This window comes from Heterocephalus glaber, unplaced genomic scaffold, assembly GCF_053883595.1.
Source record: "Heterocephalus glaber isolate CG9 unplaced genomic scaffold, H.glaber_assembly_v1.0 deba00001569, whole genome shotgun sequence".
In the NCBI taxonomy this organism is placed as follows: Eukaryota; Metazoa; Chordata; class Mammalia; order Rodentia; family Bathyergidae; genus Heterocephalus; species Heterocephalus glaber.
Genome location: NW_028258354.1, coordinates 7,552,811 through 7,568,475, shown reverse-complemented (window position 1 = coordinate 7,568,475; position 15,665 = coordinate 7,552,811). Strand labels below are relative to the sequence as shown.

Below are 15,665 nucleotides of genomic sequence, written 5' to 3'. Positions count from 1 at the left end.
ATAAACACATGGAAATTGAACAACACACTTCTGAATAACCAATGGGTCACAGAAGAAATGAAAGAAGAAATCAGACAGTTCCTTCAATTAAATAACAATGCAGATACAACATATTGGAATCTATGGAACACAATGAAAGCAGTCTTAAGAGGGAAAGTATAGCAGTGAATACACATATTAGGAAAACAGAATGAGCCCAATTCAATAAGCTGATGGTGAACCTCAAGCTTCTAGAAAAAGAAGAGCAGGACAAACCCAAAGCTCATACAAGGGAGGAAATTATAAAGATCAGAGCAGAAATCAATGCAATGGAGATGAAGAGAATGATACAAAAAATCAATAAAGCCAAGAGTTGGTTCTTCAAAAAAATTAACAAAATTGACAAACCCTTAGCCAGCCTTATCAGAAAAAGGAAAGAAAATGCTCAAATCCATGCAATTAGGAATGAAAAGGTGAAATTACAACAGACCCAGCAGAAATCCAGAGGATCATCAAGAGCTATTCACAGAACCTATACGCCAGTAAGACAGAAAACACAGAAGAAATGGACAGATTCCTAGATCCATATGAATTACCAAAATTGATCGAAGAAGACCTAAAAATTCTAAACAATCCAATATCAACCAATGAAATTGAAAATGTAATTAATAACCTACCAACTAAGAAAAGCCCTGGTCCTGATGGCTTCACTGTTGAATTCTACAGAACATTTAGAGAGGAACTACTACCACTACTGTTTAATCTCTTCAATGAAATTGAAAGGGAAGCAATACTCCCAAATTAATTCCTTGATCCCCAAAGCAGAGAAAGACCCAACTGAAAAAGAGAACTATAGGCCAATCTCACTAATGAACATAGATGCAAAAATCCTTAATAAGATACTGGCAAACAGAATGCAGAAGATCATCAGGAAGATCATACACCCTGATCAAGTGAGATTCATCGCAGGGTTGCAGGGAAGGTTCAACATATGCAAATCAGTAAATATAATAATGCTATATCAATAGAGCCAAGGACAAAAATCATATGATTATCTCCATAGACACAGAAAAAGCATTTGACAAAATCCAACTCACATTTATGATAAAATCCCTACAAAAAATTGGAATAGATGGTCTCTACCTCAAACTGATAAAAGCCATCTATGAAAAACCAACAGCCAGTATCATTCTAAATGGTCAAAAACTTAAATCCTTCACACTAAAATCAGGAGCAAGACAAGGATGTCTACTATCACCACTCTTGTTCAATATAGTTTTGGAAACATTAGCCATGGCAATTAGACAAGAGAAAGAAATAAAAGGAATAAAGATAGGAAATGAAGAAGTCAAATTGTCATTATTTGCAGATGACATGGTACTCTATATAGAAGACCCCAAGAACTCCACCAAAAGTCTTCTAGACTTAATAACCAAATTCAGTCAAGTAGCTGGTTACAAGGTCAACACACAAAAATCAATAGCTTTCCTCTACACCAATGACAGACTCACTGAGAGAGAAATAGGGCAAATAATTCCTTTCACAATAGCACCCAAAAAACTGAAATACCTAGGAATCATCCTAACAAAAGAAATCAAAGACCTCTTCTCTGAAAACTATGGCACTCTGAAAAGAGAGATTGAAGATGCTATCAGAAAATGGACAGACATCCCCTGCTCCTGGGTAGGAAGGATTAATATAGTGAAAATGGCCATACTTCCAAAACTGCTATATAGATTTAATGCAATTCCAATTGAGATCCCAGCAGCATACTTCATAGACCTCGAGAAAACAATCCAAAAATTGATTTGGAACAAGAAGAGACCCAGAATAGCAAAAGCAATTTTAGGTAACAGAGACATGGCAGGGGGTATCACATTCCCCGACCTGCAACTATACTACAAAGCTACTGTGATAAAAACAGCATGGGACTGGCAAAGAAAAAGACTTGAGGACCAGTGGAACAGATTAGAAGATGCAGAAACAACTCCAGACACACTCAGCCATCTCATCTTTGACAAAGGAGCCAAACACCCTCACTGGAGGAAAGATGGCCTCTTTAATAAATGGTGCTAGAAAAATTGGGCTTCAACTTGCCAAAGATTAAAACTAGACCTGTATCTCTCACCATGCACTAAACTAAAATCCAAATGGATTAAAGATCTAAATATTAAAATAGAAACTCTGAACCAGTTGGAACAGAGGTTAGGTAGAACTCTTGAAGACATCGGTGTAGGAAAAGATTTAAGGAACAAAACCTCAGCTGCCCATAAACTAGCACAAACCATCAACAAATGGGATCTGTTCTTATTAAAAGGCTTCTGCACAGCAAGAGAAACCACCAGCAGTGTGAAGAGACAACCCACAATGTGGGAAAAAATCTTCACCTGCTCTTCCTCAGACAAAGGTCTACTATCTAGAATCTATAAAGAACTTAAAAAGCTCACACCTCCCAAATTTAAATACCCAGTCTGAAAATGAGCATCTGAAATGAACAGACATTTCTCAGACAAAGAAGTAGAAATAGCAAATAAGTACATGAAAAAATGCTCAACATCACTGGTCATTCGAGAGATGCAAATGAAAACAACTCTGAGATTCCACCTCACTCCAGAAAGAGTGGCTCTTGTCATGAAATCAACCAATAACAAATGTTGGCGGGGCTGTGGGGAAAGAGAAACCCTATTCCACTGCTCCTGGGAGTGTTGACTGGTGCAAGCACTGTGGAAATCAGTATGGAGATACCTCAAAGAACTAGGACTCGAAGTCCCATTGGACCTATCTATTCGGCTGCTGGCTATCTTCCCCAAAGAATTAAAAGAATCCTACCACAGTGATATATGTGTACCCATGATCATAGCAGCACAATTTGTAATAGCTAAAACTTGGAAACAGCCCAAATGCCCATCAACTGGAGACTGGATAAAGAAAACATAGTTTTTAAAAAATAAAATGGAGTACTACTCAGCCATAAAAAACGAGAAATTAGAGACATTTATAACTAAATGCATGCACATTGAGGCAATACTTTTAAATGAAATAAATAGGACACACATGTATAAATAAATACTGAATAGTTTCTCTGGTGTGGGAAACTGAAAGTGTAAATAAGGACTAAAAGGTATAATAGATAATCTGCAATAGGGAGAAAAGGGACAAAGGGGAAGGAAGTGGGATGGGTAGGGGAACAGATAGAAGGGAATGGAATTAATATGAGAAAATGAAAAAATGGAAACAAAGTCTTTGTAAATAGGGAGGGATGGAGGGGTCGAATGGAGTGCAGGGAAAGGAGGAAAAATAAGAATCAAGGGAGATTATGTAAAGGTGCAAATTTCCAATGATGAATGTCATTATATTGTATACCCAAAATGTACCAATGATTAGAATGAATAATTGATAATGCGAAATAGCAAGAAAAGGTCCAAAGGGCTAGGGGAAGTGGGAGGGGCAGGGGAAAGGAAAGAAGGGAAAGGAAAATCATGAGAAATGGAAAAAATGGAAACAAAGATTTTGTAAATAGGGAAGGGTGGAGGGGGTGAAGGGAGGCCTGGGAATGGGGAAAAAATAAGAACCAAGATGCATCATGTAAAAGTACAAGTTCCCAATGAGAAATGTAAGTATATTGTGTAGCTAAAATGTACCAATAAAAGAATTTTAAAAAAAAGAAGCTATGAAGATTCACTACACTCCTTCCTAGAAACTCTCTCTCTCTCTGTATATATATATATATATATATATATATATATATATATATATATAGTTTTTTTTTTTTCTTTTTGGTACCAGGGATGGAACTCATCTTATAGGTATATTATTAAGAAAAAGAACATTATGAATCCTATAGTGCTGGAGAATTGGGGATGTTCTGATTCTTTATTGTGCAATTTAGAGTTAGGGTTAAACAGAAAATCTATTTTTAAGCCTTGGTATTTAAAAAATAATATATATGAAAATTACTGGAAACCCCTGAAACATTATTGGAAACTTCTTCAGTAGGCTTCAGTCTCTTGCTCTGTGCATGACACAGGCCTGAGCAGTCAAAGTAAAAAACACAACTAAGAGAGACAGAAAGTGGAGGCCATGATGGCCAATGCTGGTTTGGCAAAAGGTGCTGGTTCATCCAAACCACCGATTTTTATTGGTAATCAATTGGGGTAAAGGTAAGCTACATGCAAGGGCAGGACCATGTGAGAAGATGCACAGTCATGCAATTTCTATGGAAACCAATGGAGGCAAGGCTTGTAAAGGAAAAAGACAAAGCATTCTTGACTTAGAAACAGAATAGACAAAATGTATGGTTGTAATTAGAACATTGTCCTTCTAGTTAGGTAAGTTTTCATTGTGGCATTGTGGGAACTAAATTTGAGTGTGAGTTACTCAGCTGGACTCACTTTTATAAACAAGCCAATTGTGGGGTTAACTCTTTACAGCCTACACTGCTTACAGCCTCCTTTGGATATAATCAATGTTGTGGTTTCCCACAAAAATAATATATGCATATATATATATATATATATATATATATATGTCTATTTCCCTTTGATTGTAATTTTAGTTGGCTTTAGGGTCATCATTTGCAATACAAATTTATACTGTGAGGTACATTTAGAAAGGGTGACTGTTGGATTGAGGATTTCCTGGCTACTGCATTCAAGGTAAGAGTCTCTTTTTCTGAAATGCGAATGTAGAGAATACTTCTGGGTTATAAATAGCTTTGGTTAATTATAACATTAATTTTAATACAAGGATTTGTCTTGGCAGCATATTTCTGGATCATGGAATGAAGACATCATGATGTTATTTCAGGAAGAAAAGGGGTCACTGAAATCTATTCTATAAAATACTGTAGGAAATTTGGTTGAGAGCTGGCTGTTGTTAATAGACACCATACTGTTATATGGACATTTTAGGGTTGTTAGTCTTTATTGGCAGTCTTCCCTGGCTCCCAATATTTTTATTGATTTTGTTCCCAGCATAAACCGGCACAGTTTTAGAAAATAGAATATGTAAAAAATGTCATTGTCATTTGGCTGTTTCCTCCCTGAGCTGATCATCTCGACTTCCTAAGTTACAGGACCTTGTGACATTTTATTCAGCTATTTAAATGACCATTTCTTTTAATTAGATTCCGTCAGCATAAAAGTCTAAAAATATGCATTTTCTCATTCTAATGAATAGAAGTGAGAAATTAGCTGTCTCAAAAAGTTTTTGTTTCAGCACATTTTTCCCATTCAAAGTGATTTACAGCAACCTAAATCTCCTAACTAGCTTGTATTTCAGATGCCTATTGGTGCATGTAGGTGATGAATTATTTCTGCTTAGAAGGTGTAATACACACTCTCTGGAGAGCTAGTCAAGCTGGGTAAAACCATTAAATAGGAGTATATGAAGACAAACAAAATTTCAAAATCAATGAGACAAATCAGAATACAAATAAGAACTGAAATCTAATGGAGAGGAAACTGAATAGGAACAAATTCACAACTCTATGCTAAATTTACTCTCTTTTGTAGCTTAAGTGTCAGATTGAATCTTTTAAAACAGGAATCTTGTGTCAACACAATTAAGTTTATAAGAGAGTTTTTGAAATATGAAATTAGAACTTCTATAAAATATAGATAACTTTTCCTAACATCCATGAGTTGTAATTTATAGACATGCAGTGTTACTTTGATATACATCAATTATACTAATAGTAAACATAAAGATAATTAACATTTAAGTAATGTTATATATTTTTCAAGCAGTTTCACGTATATTACATGACCTTTATGAGGATACTATGTAGTCATTTTCATGATGAACCAACCAATACTATGGAAAGTAAATGAACTTACTTAAAGGTTTACTTAACTTTAATACAGGCCAAGGTAGGCTTAAACTCAGTGGTTTCAGTCCCAGAACATGTGCCCTTAACTTTAATACAGGACAAGGTAGGCTTGAACTCAGTGGTTTCAGTCCCAGAACATGTGCCCTTTTGAGGTTGTCAAGCATTGCCTATGGGTACAGTAAAAATCTTACTGTGTTCCTCCATGTTGTTTGAATTTTTAGTGTGTTTTATGTGTTTAAAACACCTAAGAAACATAACTTTTTTTCAGTACTGAGGATTGAACCTAGGTCCTTCAGACTGAGCTATATTCCCAGCCCTTTTTCTTTCTCTCTCTGTCTGTCTCTCCTTCCTTCCTTCCTTCCTTCCTTCCTTCCTTCTTTCTTTCTTTCTTTCTTTCTTTCTTTCTTTCTTTCTTTCTTTCTTTCTTTCTTTCTTTCTCTCTTTCTTTCTCTCTCTCTTTCTTTTGTTGTAATTTTGACACAGAATCCTTCTAAGTCACTAGGCTGCCCTTGCTGGGCTCTAACTTGAAATACTCCTGTTTTAGTCTCCCTGAGTGCTGGGATTGCAGCCATGTACCACCACGCCCAGCTGAAAGGGCACCGTTTTATAATAGTTAAGATCATGATTTCTGGAAGCAAACTGTCTGGATTCTCCTCTCTGATTTTGCCTCAGTAGATATTTTATGTTTGGTATCTTACTTTACATTTCTGTGTCTCAGTTTCTTAACTATAAGTTGGAGATAGTAATAGTTCCCTTCTCAGTTGTTGTGCTAATAGAAGGAAATAATGGTTGGCATAGAGTACATACTAAAAAACCATTAGCAGTTACCATAATTCTATAAATTTTTTCTGGGTATATGGATTTTTTTAAATACATAGAATGTGATGTGCTTAGACATTTCCTGATAGTTATTAATTTAACACCAGCAACTGCTGTCAAAGCAAATGACTTGTATAAATATCATTCTGCTATAGCCCATTTATAAACCTGTATTTTATAGCTAAATGTTTGTTTCATAAGTGATGAATCAATGTGGCCATATTATGAACATATATATTGAGTGGTATTTGTATATAATTTTCAATTATCTATGGATGTATATGAGCCAAATGCAGTTTAGTTTGGCTTTTTTTTCCCTTTGGAAATGTTTGGTTTGGTTATGTTAAAAAGAAGTAGTTGAAAACAAAGGTTTTGGTAAAATTTCTTGTGTGATTTCATACCAGAATGTACCAGACATAATACCTTTACAAAACAGATAGGAATCTCAAGGTCTGATTTAAAAGAGAGTCTTTTAAGGTTATGTTCTGGGGTACTGTAAGGTCAATTGAAAGACAGCAAGTGAAGCTGGCTAAAACTTGGTATCCTCATTTCATGAGAATTTAATGAAACTAGTATGTCTTTATGTCATTTTGCAAAAATGTAGAAAACAACACATTTGTGTTTACACATCATATCCATGGAGGGGAAAACATCAGGAAGTGTGTGTGTGTGTGTGTGTGTGTGTGTGTGTGTTTGTTACATGGGAGGTGTGACATGGAAAAAACTGTTTGTTCTTTTTCATTTAAATCTTCTCCAGGGGGTCTTGTATCATTTTAATATGATGCTAATTGATCTTCTGTGAAGGCTATTTTGTTAAATTAGAAAGCCCTAATATTTGATTAGGTTAGTTTATCATGAGCTTTATCAGAATCTATATAGAGAATTCTAGCTTAGATTTCCTACTGTCTCATTAACCTTTTAAACGAAAACCACAGGAATTGGTTTTACCTTCTGAAATTGCTTGTTTACCATTTCTTAAACATGTACCACATACTGAGAAATTTACATGAAAAATTAGTCTTTGTTTACAAAAACTTGGTTATCTTAATAAGAAGCTAAGATACCATTAAGAAACTATACATACATTTTCATACTTATGCCATGCTAGGTTGAGCAAAATTCTGTTTTATTGGATTGTTTATATTTTTTCTTGCCATGCTTTAAAACTCTTTGAGCACTAGACAATCGGCTATCTATATCTATCTTCTTCTATTCTCCTTTAAAAGTTAGTTATCCCTCTTTTCCCCACAAAATGTTTTGCACCTTCACTACAATAAGGAAAACAAAGGGTGAGTGATATCTCCACAAAAATCCCATTTCTCATCAGGAAACAGGCTCCATATGCAGTGAAGAGAAAGGGCATGGCAGAAAATTCCTGTGCCTGTCGAGCTACCTTTTGCTCTCCCTTGCCCCATTTAGTATTATTCTCTTAACCTTCAGTATCATATTCTCTGACGGAAGATGGATTCTCTTTTTTCCTTTCCAGCACAGCTACCACATTCTTTTCTCTCCATTCTACCTATGACCATCATAACCTCCTTTTCTTTCCAAGAAAAAAGTAACACATTTTCTTTGCCAGAGCTCTGACCTATCCAACTTAGCCAATGTAATTATCCTATTGTAGGGAAATTCATTACACCTCCTCAAATTGTATCAGTACTGAATATTTTAACAATATTTCTTTAGTCTTTCTTTCCCATTGGCTCAAATAAACTAGAATAATCCGGATTTTAAGGTATAAGACTTCATTTCTTTATCTTCCAAATAACACATGTGGAAAAATACACCCTGAGTAACCCGGGGAGCAGGAGCAGTACTGGTAGTCATGGTAGGCTAAGTTTGTGAGGTAACAAAATCCTGAATTTAGAGGGCTATAACATCAGTTTATTTCTCATTTGTGCATCATGATTGGTGGAGACTTTATTCCATGTCTCATCATTTGGAGATTATCCTCCACTATCAAGAACATAATTGGTTACTCAGGCTGGTAGAGAAAAACACACCAGCTCGTAATGCTTCCACACAGAACTCATTAGCTTTCATTTCATTGGACAAAGCAATTCACCTCCTCACATTTAAAGTTAATGGGATAAAGAAGTACATTACTACTTGAGCCCAGAAGAGAGAGAGAAAACTAGAGATATTTGGTGAATAACAGTAATGACTACCACAACTGCTTTATCCTAATATTTTTCTTGTCAGGCAAAGGAGAAATGAATTTAATGATGGTATTAAGGGGGGACCAGATGCATATTTTCACTTCCTTCTTTTTCAATGTATAATAAAATCACCCTATAATAAAGCTAATAAAATATCCTTGGTGCCGAAAATTTGCCTCTTTTCCCAGGGGAAGGAGAGAACAAAACCCCAGCCACAATCAAGCTTTCCCCAAACTGTCTCTGCCCAGTCATCTCTTACCAGTGTCAGTGTCTGAAGAAGCCCTAATCATCTGTCCCTGGCTTCCATTCAAAAATTTATAGGACTAATCTTATCATCCCTCGCATCTCTTGTTTCTCTAAATCATTATCAAAAACATACCAACACCTCAAAGTACCTATCAATACACAGATTTCCCCCTACCTTTGTAAATTCACGCCATCTTCCATTCCCTGCAGTTTACCATATGCATCAGCTAACTCCCTGCCAGGTAGTCCTACTGCTCCTTCCTTATAAATTTGTTTCCTCTTTCATAAATATCTACTTAATATTATTTTTCTTATCAAAATCTCTCATATGTCATAGGAAATATAGATGAAATCAGGTAAGAAACTACCTCATCTTACCACCTAATGCATTTACACCTACCTGTCTCTGACCTGCCATATTTACCTTAATTTTTGTTAAAACAGATTCTGTCCCCACACCACCCCAAATGCTAACACCCCGAGGTGTCCTTGATCTCAATTCCTTTTTCCTGTTTAAGAATAATCATTTGAATCCCTCCTTTCCCCCCGTATCATCAATTTCTCTCTAATAGAGTATTCTAGAAAGCAAGTGTGCCTTTCTAGCATCTATTCAAAAAAATTCCTTGACTCCATGCATCCGTCTATTGCTCAGGTTTCTTCTTTCCTTCTCAGAAAAGTCCCTTTAAAGAAATTTCTATTATTCTCTACTCAATCTTACCTACTTCATTTATACTTACTTCAGTTATGCTTTTATTTTCATAAGGGTTATAAATTATAATTTGTAAGTTTAAATTATATTTAATTTGACTTTAACTTTAATTGATTCTGCATTTTAAAAAATAATAACTATTGATCTAAAAATTGATATTTTTAATTTTTGAGGAAACTTTACCCTTTTTTCTATAATGGTGGACTCAATTTACATTCCCACTAATAGTAAATATTCCCTTTTCTCTATATATTTGTCAACACATCTAATCTTTTGTCTTTTCAATAATAACTGTTTTAACTGGAGTGAAGAGATACAGTAGCCCCTCAGTTCATGAACTTAATTCTTTCAATGACTCTGATCACAGAATTCATTCCATGATTTGTATTTAATTGAAGGTCAATGACATTGAACATTTTTCATATCCTGTTGGACATCCCTTTTTTGAGAAAGTGTCTCCCTTGCAGTTAGTTTGGCCTTGAACTCACTATGAAACCCAGGCTGCCTTGAATTTGTGGTGAAACCTCCTGCCTCAGCCTTCCAAGTGCTGGTACCATTCCTAGCTCCCTGTTAGCCATTTGTATATCTTCTTTTGAGAAACATTTATTCATATCCTTTGTAAATTTTTAATTTGGGCTAGTTGTCTTGCTATTTGTTTTAACTTTTAATGAACTTTGAATACTTTCCCTTTATCAGATGGATAGTTTACACATATTTTCCTCCTTTCTATAGGATATGCTCTCTTTTCCCTATATTGATTATTTGTCTTCTACAGAAACCTTTTAGGCCCTGTTATCTATTTTGTTGTTGTTCTTGTTTTTGGTGTTTTGTTTTTTTTTTTGAAACAGGATCTCACTGTGTAGTCCAGGCTGGCCTCGAACTCACAGTGATTTTTCCGCTTCAGCCTCCTGAGTGCTAGGGTTGGTGTCATTTCTGAATTAAATCCTTACCAGACCAATGTCATAGAGCCTTTTCCTTATGTTTTACTGCAATAGTTTTTTAACTTCAGGTCCTACATTACAGACTTAAATCCATTTTGTGTTGATTTTACATGGGGTATCTAATTTGCAAAAGGTATCTAATTTTCCTCTTCTGCATGTGGATACCTAGTTTTCTAACACCATTTATTGAAGAGACTGTCCTTTATCATGTGTTCTTAGTATCTTTATCTAAGCTTTGCTCTTTTCATTCAAGAGTTCTTTAGCTATGTGATCATTTAGATCTAGAATGTCCCCAAGAGTCAGATATGTTCTGAGGTGTGGCATTTGGATCCTGGGGGTGCTATACTCATTAGTGGGTTGCTCCGTGGATGAATTCATAGGCAACTGTACTGTGAGAAGATAGACTGGTTGGAAGAGGTACGTTTCTTGGTCTTTTCCTTTGAAGGATAGATCTCCTCCCTTCGCTCCTCCTTTGTCTGCTTCCTGGCTGCCATGAGATGAGCAGTTTTCCTCCACCATAATGTTTCTACCTTGGAGCTAGTGACCTTGGACTGAAGCCCTTGAACCATGAACCAAATTAAACCTCTCCATCTTTAAGTTGTGGATATTGGATATTATGTCACAGTAAAGAGAAAGCAGACTAATACAGGCTAATCAGGGTATAGTACTTTTTCAATGGACAATTATTTCTCTTCATTTAATTGAATGTTTCAGCAGCACTCGACACAGCTAATCAATCTCTTCATTTTGGTACATTTTATTCCTTAGTCTTCTATTCCTCCATCCTTTTTTTTTCTTGGTGTGTGCTTTCTTATCATGTGCTGCTCTGTATCAGTCCTCTTACTATTTCCTCCATTCATGTCTGGATTTTGGGCTGCTTTTCTCCTTTTTCTCTTCTGTACTGGACATCTCCATGGCAGTCTTGTTCAGTCCATGGGTTTATGCATCATTTATAGGTTTAGATCTCTTAATCTTTGTCTGTGGCCAAAAATCTCTTCCCTAAACTCTATCTCACAAATATTTTCCTGATTTACTTCAGTGCTTGGATATCTTATAAGATTCTGAAACTTAACATGGGCAAAATAAATGTAGAAATATCCTAAATCCAAACTTCCCCTTTCCCAGAATTTCTCTGTCTGTAAGATTCATCAACTTCTAATTGTTCAGTCCAAATTTAAGAGTAATCTTTGACTCCTTTTTCCACCATGCCACGCATTCAATCTATGGCAAGTCTGAGCTTCTCTACACTGAAATGCCCTAACCTTTTGTCTCTTTACACCTTGCCTGCAGTTCAAGGCTCAGCCACATCCTTTATCACTTGGGCTCTTACAATCCCTTTATAACTGTTTTCTGCTCTTTCTTCAGCTCACTTCTGAAGAACTGCTTGAGGAAACTTTCAAGCTAAGCATAAATTAAATAATGTTTTGCTTATAAGGAGGATCATACTCAATTTTCTTACTGGCCCCAAAATGACCTTCAAGCATTTCTGACAAATTCCTTCCTGACTGAGGAAAACGCCACTCTGTTCTTTATTTTAGGGCCTTGTTATTTGCTGATCCTTTTGTTTGCAATGTTGTTCTTTTCTTAGATCTTCATCATAGAGGTTTCCTTCTCATCATTTAGCTCATTATTCAAGTTACCTCCTCAGAACACCTTCCCTGAGACATAAAAAGATTTGTACATTCCTTCCCTGTTCAATTATTCTCAATCCAATTTCTCTACTATATTTCTTTCAATAAATTTAAAAACCTGACATTGACTTTTCTAATCATTAATTTAAAGGATTATTGGTTCCTTCTCTCTTTCAGAGTAGGGACAGTCTGTGGCCTTCTTATTCATTGCTGCATCCCCAGTGTGAAAGTTAAGCTTAATTGTTAATTTGACTGGATTAAGAGACTTCTGCCTCTTGATTGGTTCACAGGAGCACTATACTTGTTGATGTGTTAATCCAGAGATTTTCATAAATGAATGTGCCCTTAGGTTAGGTGGTGGAGCCCAGCCAGCGGAAGGTGTCACTAAAGGTGTGCCTCTGGAAGGTGTACCTCTTGTTCCTGCTCTTCCCTGTGCTGTCTCCTGACTGCCAACAAATAAGCAGCTTCACTCTGCCATCTGCCATGTTGTTTCTGCCTCAGAGCTAGCTGATCATGGGCTGAAAGCTCCGAAACTATTATCCATATTAAACACTTCTTCCTTTAAGTGGCAAGTGTTAGGTATTTTGTCCTACTAAAGAGAAATCTGATCAGTACACCCACTACTCAGAACCACGCTGTTTCTGTGGCATTTACTCATTCAAAATGTGACTAAGTAAAGTACAGTGTAGAAGGCAGTATACATTACTTGCATAATATAACATAAACTATTCAGGAACTGAAAACTAACTTAAAACTTAAAACTGACTCATCTTTAACTAAGAAAATATTTTCAGGAGCACAAGAGGATAAGAAGAGAAGTATGTCTCTTGCATTTTTAACCTTTTTAGCAGATAGATTTGTGTTTGAATCAAACTTGTGTCTCTAGTGGCAGAAAAAATTTTGTAGCTTTAGAAATGGTTTCTGTTTCTTAACAGCTCTTTTGAAGATTATGTGTCAAAGCTCTATGTCACACCTGAATTTCTTGGGCTCACATGGAGGGAGAGAGGTGGATGAGATGTGTGATTTACTCTTAGAAAAATCTAAGTAATCTGAGTTACTGTATATTTGTTCCTCTTATCTCCCAAGGGGAGGTTAATATAATGCAGGATCTCAATTTTAATGGATCTAAATATGTTTATAACTTTTAACAACTTTGGATCTCCTATTTAAATTTGCTTTTATATCAATCACATGCCAAATTTCTGAAATAATCTTTCAATGCATGTTTAAGTTGTTTTTATTTTTAGCAGATAAAACTTATATTTTATCATTTCCAAGTAGGGTTAACAATTTGAAGAAGAAATGTAGGAAAAACAATGGTGGAGATAATCTAGAAGCCTATCATGTTGTGACAAGTGAGGTCCAAAATATTCAATCATTCTAAAAGCCCAGTAGTCTTACTTTGAGGTTAACGAAATGGTTGTGGGATCCTGACAGTTTATGAGGCTGAGTTTCCAGGGGCTGGGTGACAGATATAATCCACTCAAGTTCTGACTGTCATTGGTGCCATGTGGTGGCAGCTGTCCCCTTACGCAAAACAGAGAGGAAAGATTCTGGATCTTGAGACTGGTTGAGCTTCTAGGAAAATGGTAGTAATTCAAGAATCATTCCATTACTTCATTTCTGGGGAAATTGGGTAGAAGAATACTGAAGATATGATCCTGCTGCTCTGGCTCCTGTATCTGAGAGAGTGTTCTTTCCCTGGTCTGCACATTCTCCCCCAAAGAACATAGCTGTTATCAGCATCCACCTGCTTTGAGAATGGCATCAATGCCAGCTCCAGTTTGGAGTACCTTGTCCAAGGTTTACTTTACTTTGATTAGCATATCAAACAAAAGGGTGTGGAAAATCATATGAAAATAGCTGTATTTTGATAACACCATATATTGCCTCTATATTTCAGACTGTTTTAAACAGCTCATTCTAATCTAGTCAGTAATTGTTCCTGCTTCACCAAGCATTTACTGATAGAACTGTTCTCACCACATTTAGACAAGAAATCAAATCTGCATTATGGAGTTAGCATCATTGTATTTCTAGTTTCATGCATGGTGGATTCCTTATCGAGCTATATTTAATGTACTTCTAATTAGAAAGAGGGAGGAAAGTGGTCAAAGCTTTCTCAGTGTTGTTTTCTCTTTTGTTTGTGTTTCTACAGCTCACCATGTTAAAACGGGAACTTGCGAGGTGGTGGCACTCCACAGATGCTGTAATAAGAACAAGATAGAAGAACGGTCACAAACAGTCAAGTGTTCCTGCTTCCCTGGGCAGGTGGCTGGCACCACACGAGCTGCTCCCTCTTGTGTGGATGGTGCGACTTCTTCCATTGCTCACTGTGACAGTGTAGTTGGGCCTGCTTGGAATTGGAACCCCACTATAATATTATCAATTATAGTCAATCCTGGGGAATCACACTAAAAATCACATGGCTGAAATGAAGTTGTGGGGGGCATTTTGAAGTCTAAAATCTTTTCGATAGATGCCTATTTTTTCACGAGGCTCTGTTACAAAAGGCATTATAATGAGGTTCCATTACATCAATGTGTTTTTTACTTTGATGCCATGAAACGTTAATTTCCTGGTAGATAATAAAGTGTAGAAGTGTGTGTAAATTAACTGGAAAAAGCAAGGTGAAAATACATGGTTTAATACTGTGGGTTCCTAAGCCCAAAGATGAGTCTGGATAATGAAAATATCAACACCATATACATGAGTAAATGCTTTGTTGTAGATAAAATTCATGCAAAATTTGATTTTTTGATGCATGAGAGTATTAATTTTTTTCTTTGAGGGTTCACCTAATTGTAACAAAATAGAAATCTTTATAAGGGTCTATTTATATTATTGTAAATAGCAATTCATTAGGTGGTGTATGTTTTGTGATAAGATTATTGCTCAAGGTAAGGTATAAGAAAAATGTGTTGGGGCCAGGGATTTAACTCAGTGACACTGCACCTGCCTCACAAGCACAAGGTCCTGAGTTCAATCTCCGATACCAAAAAAAAAAAAAAAAAAACAAAAGAAAAAAAAAGAGAAAAATATATTAACTCTAACTAATTTTAACTCTCCTGTTAAGTCTCTAGATTTTTCAGCCACTCTAGGAAATATTACATTGATCCTAAAATACTGATTCTAATGTGGTCATGGGACCATTTTCTTATATGTTTATATGAATCGGTGCATGCACACAATCACATAGTTTTGTAAAAATATATTTATCTTTCAATTCCCACATTTTCACATGAAAAATCCTTCAACATTGTGATTATAGTTAATGCTACTGTATTGTTCACTTAGAAACTTATTAGCACTTTAGATCTCTGGTTAAGTGCACTTGTCACAAAAAATAAA

At 35.8% G+C, this 15,665-nt stretch overlaps 1 protein-coding gene across 2 annotated transcripts in view; it reads left to right on the top strand.

Moving 5' to 3' along the window:
• Window positions 1-15,665, top strand: part of Tafa2 (TAFA chemokine like family member 2) — a 515,424-nt gene that overhangs the window by 458,283 nt on the left and 41,476 nt on the right. For both annotated transcript variants that reach the window (XR_015443412.1, XM_087192361.1), the window contains exon 3: window positions 14,473-14,625. Coding sequence is in view for 1 of the 2 variants with exons in the window: in XM_087192361.1 (XP_087048487.1) it covers window positions 14,473-14,625 (153 nt within the window). In the remaining variant the exon portion in view is untranslated. The remainder of the gene's footprint in view (window positions 1-14,472; window positions 14,626-15,665) is intronic.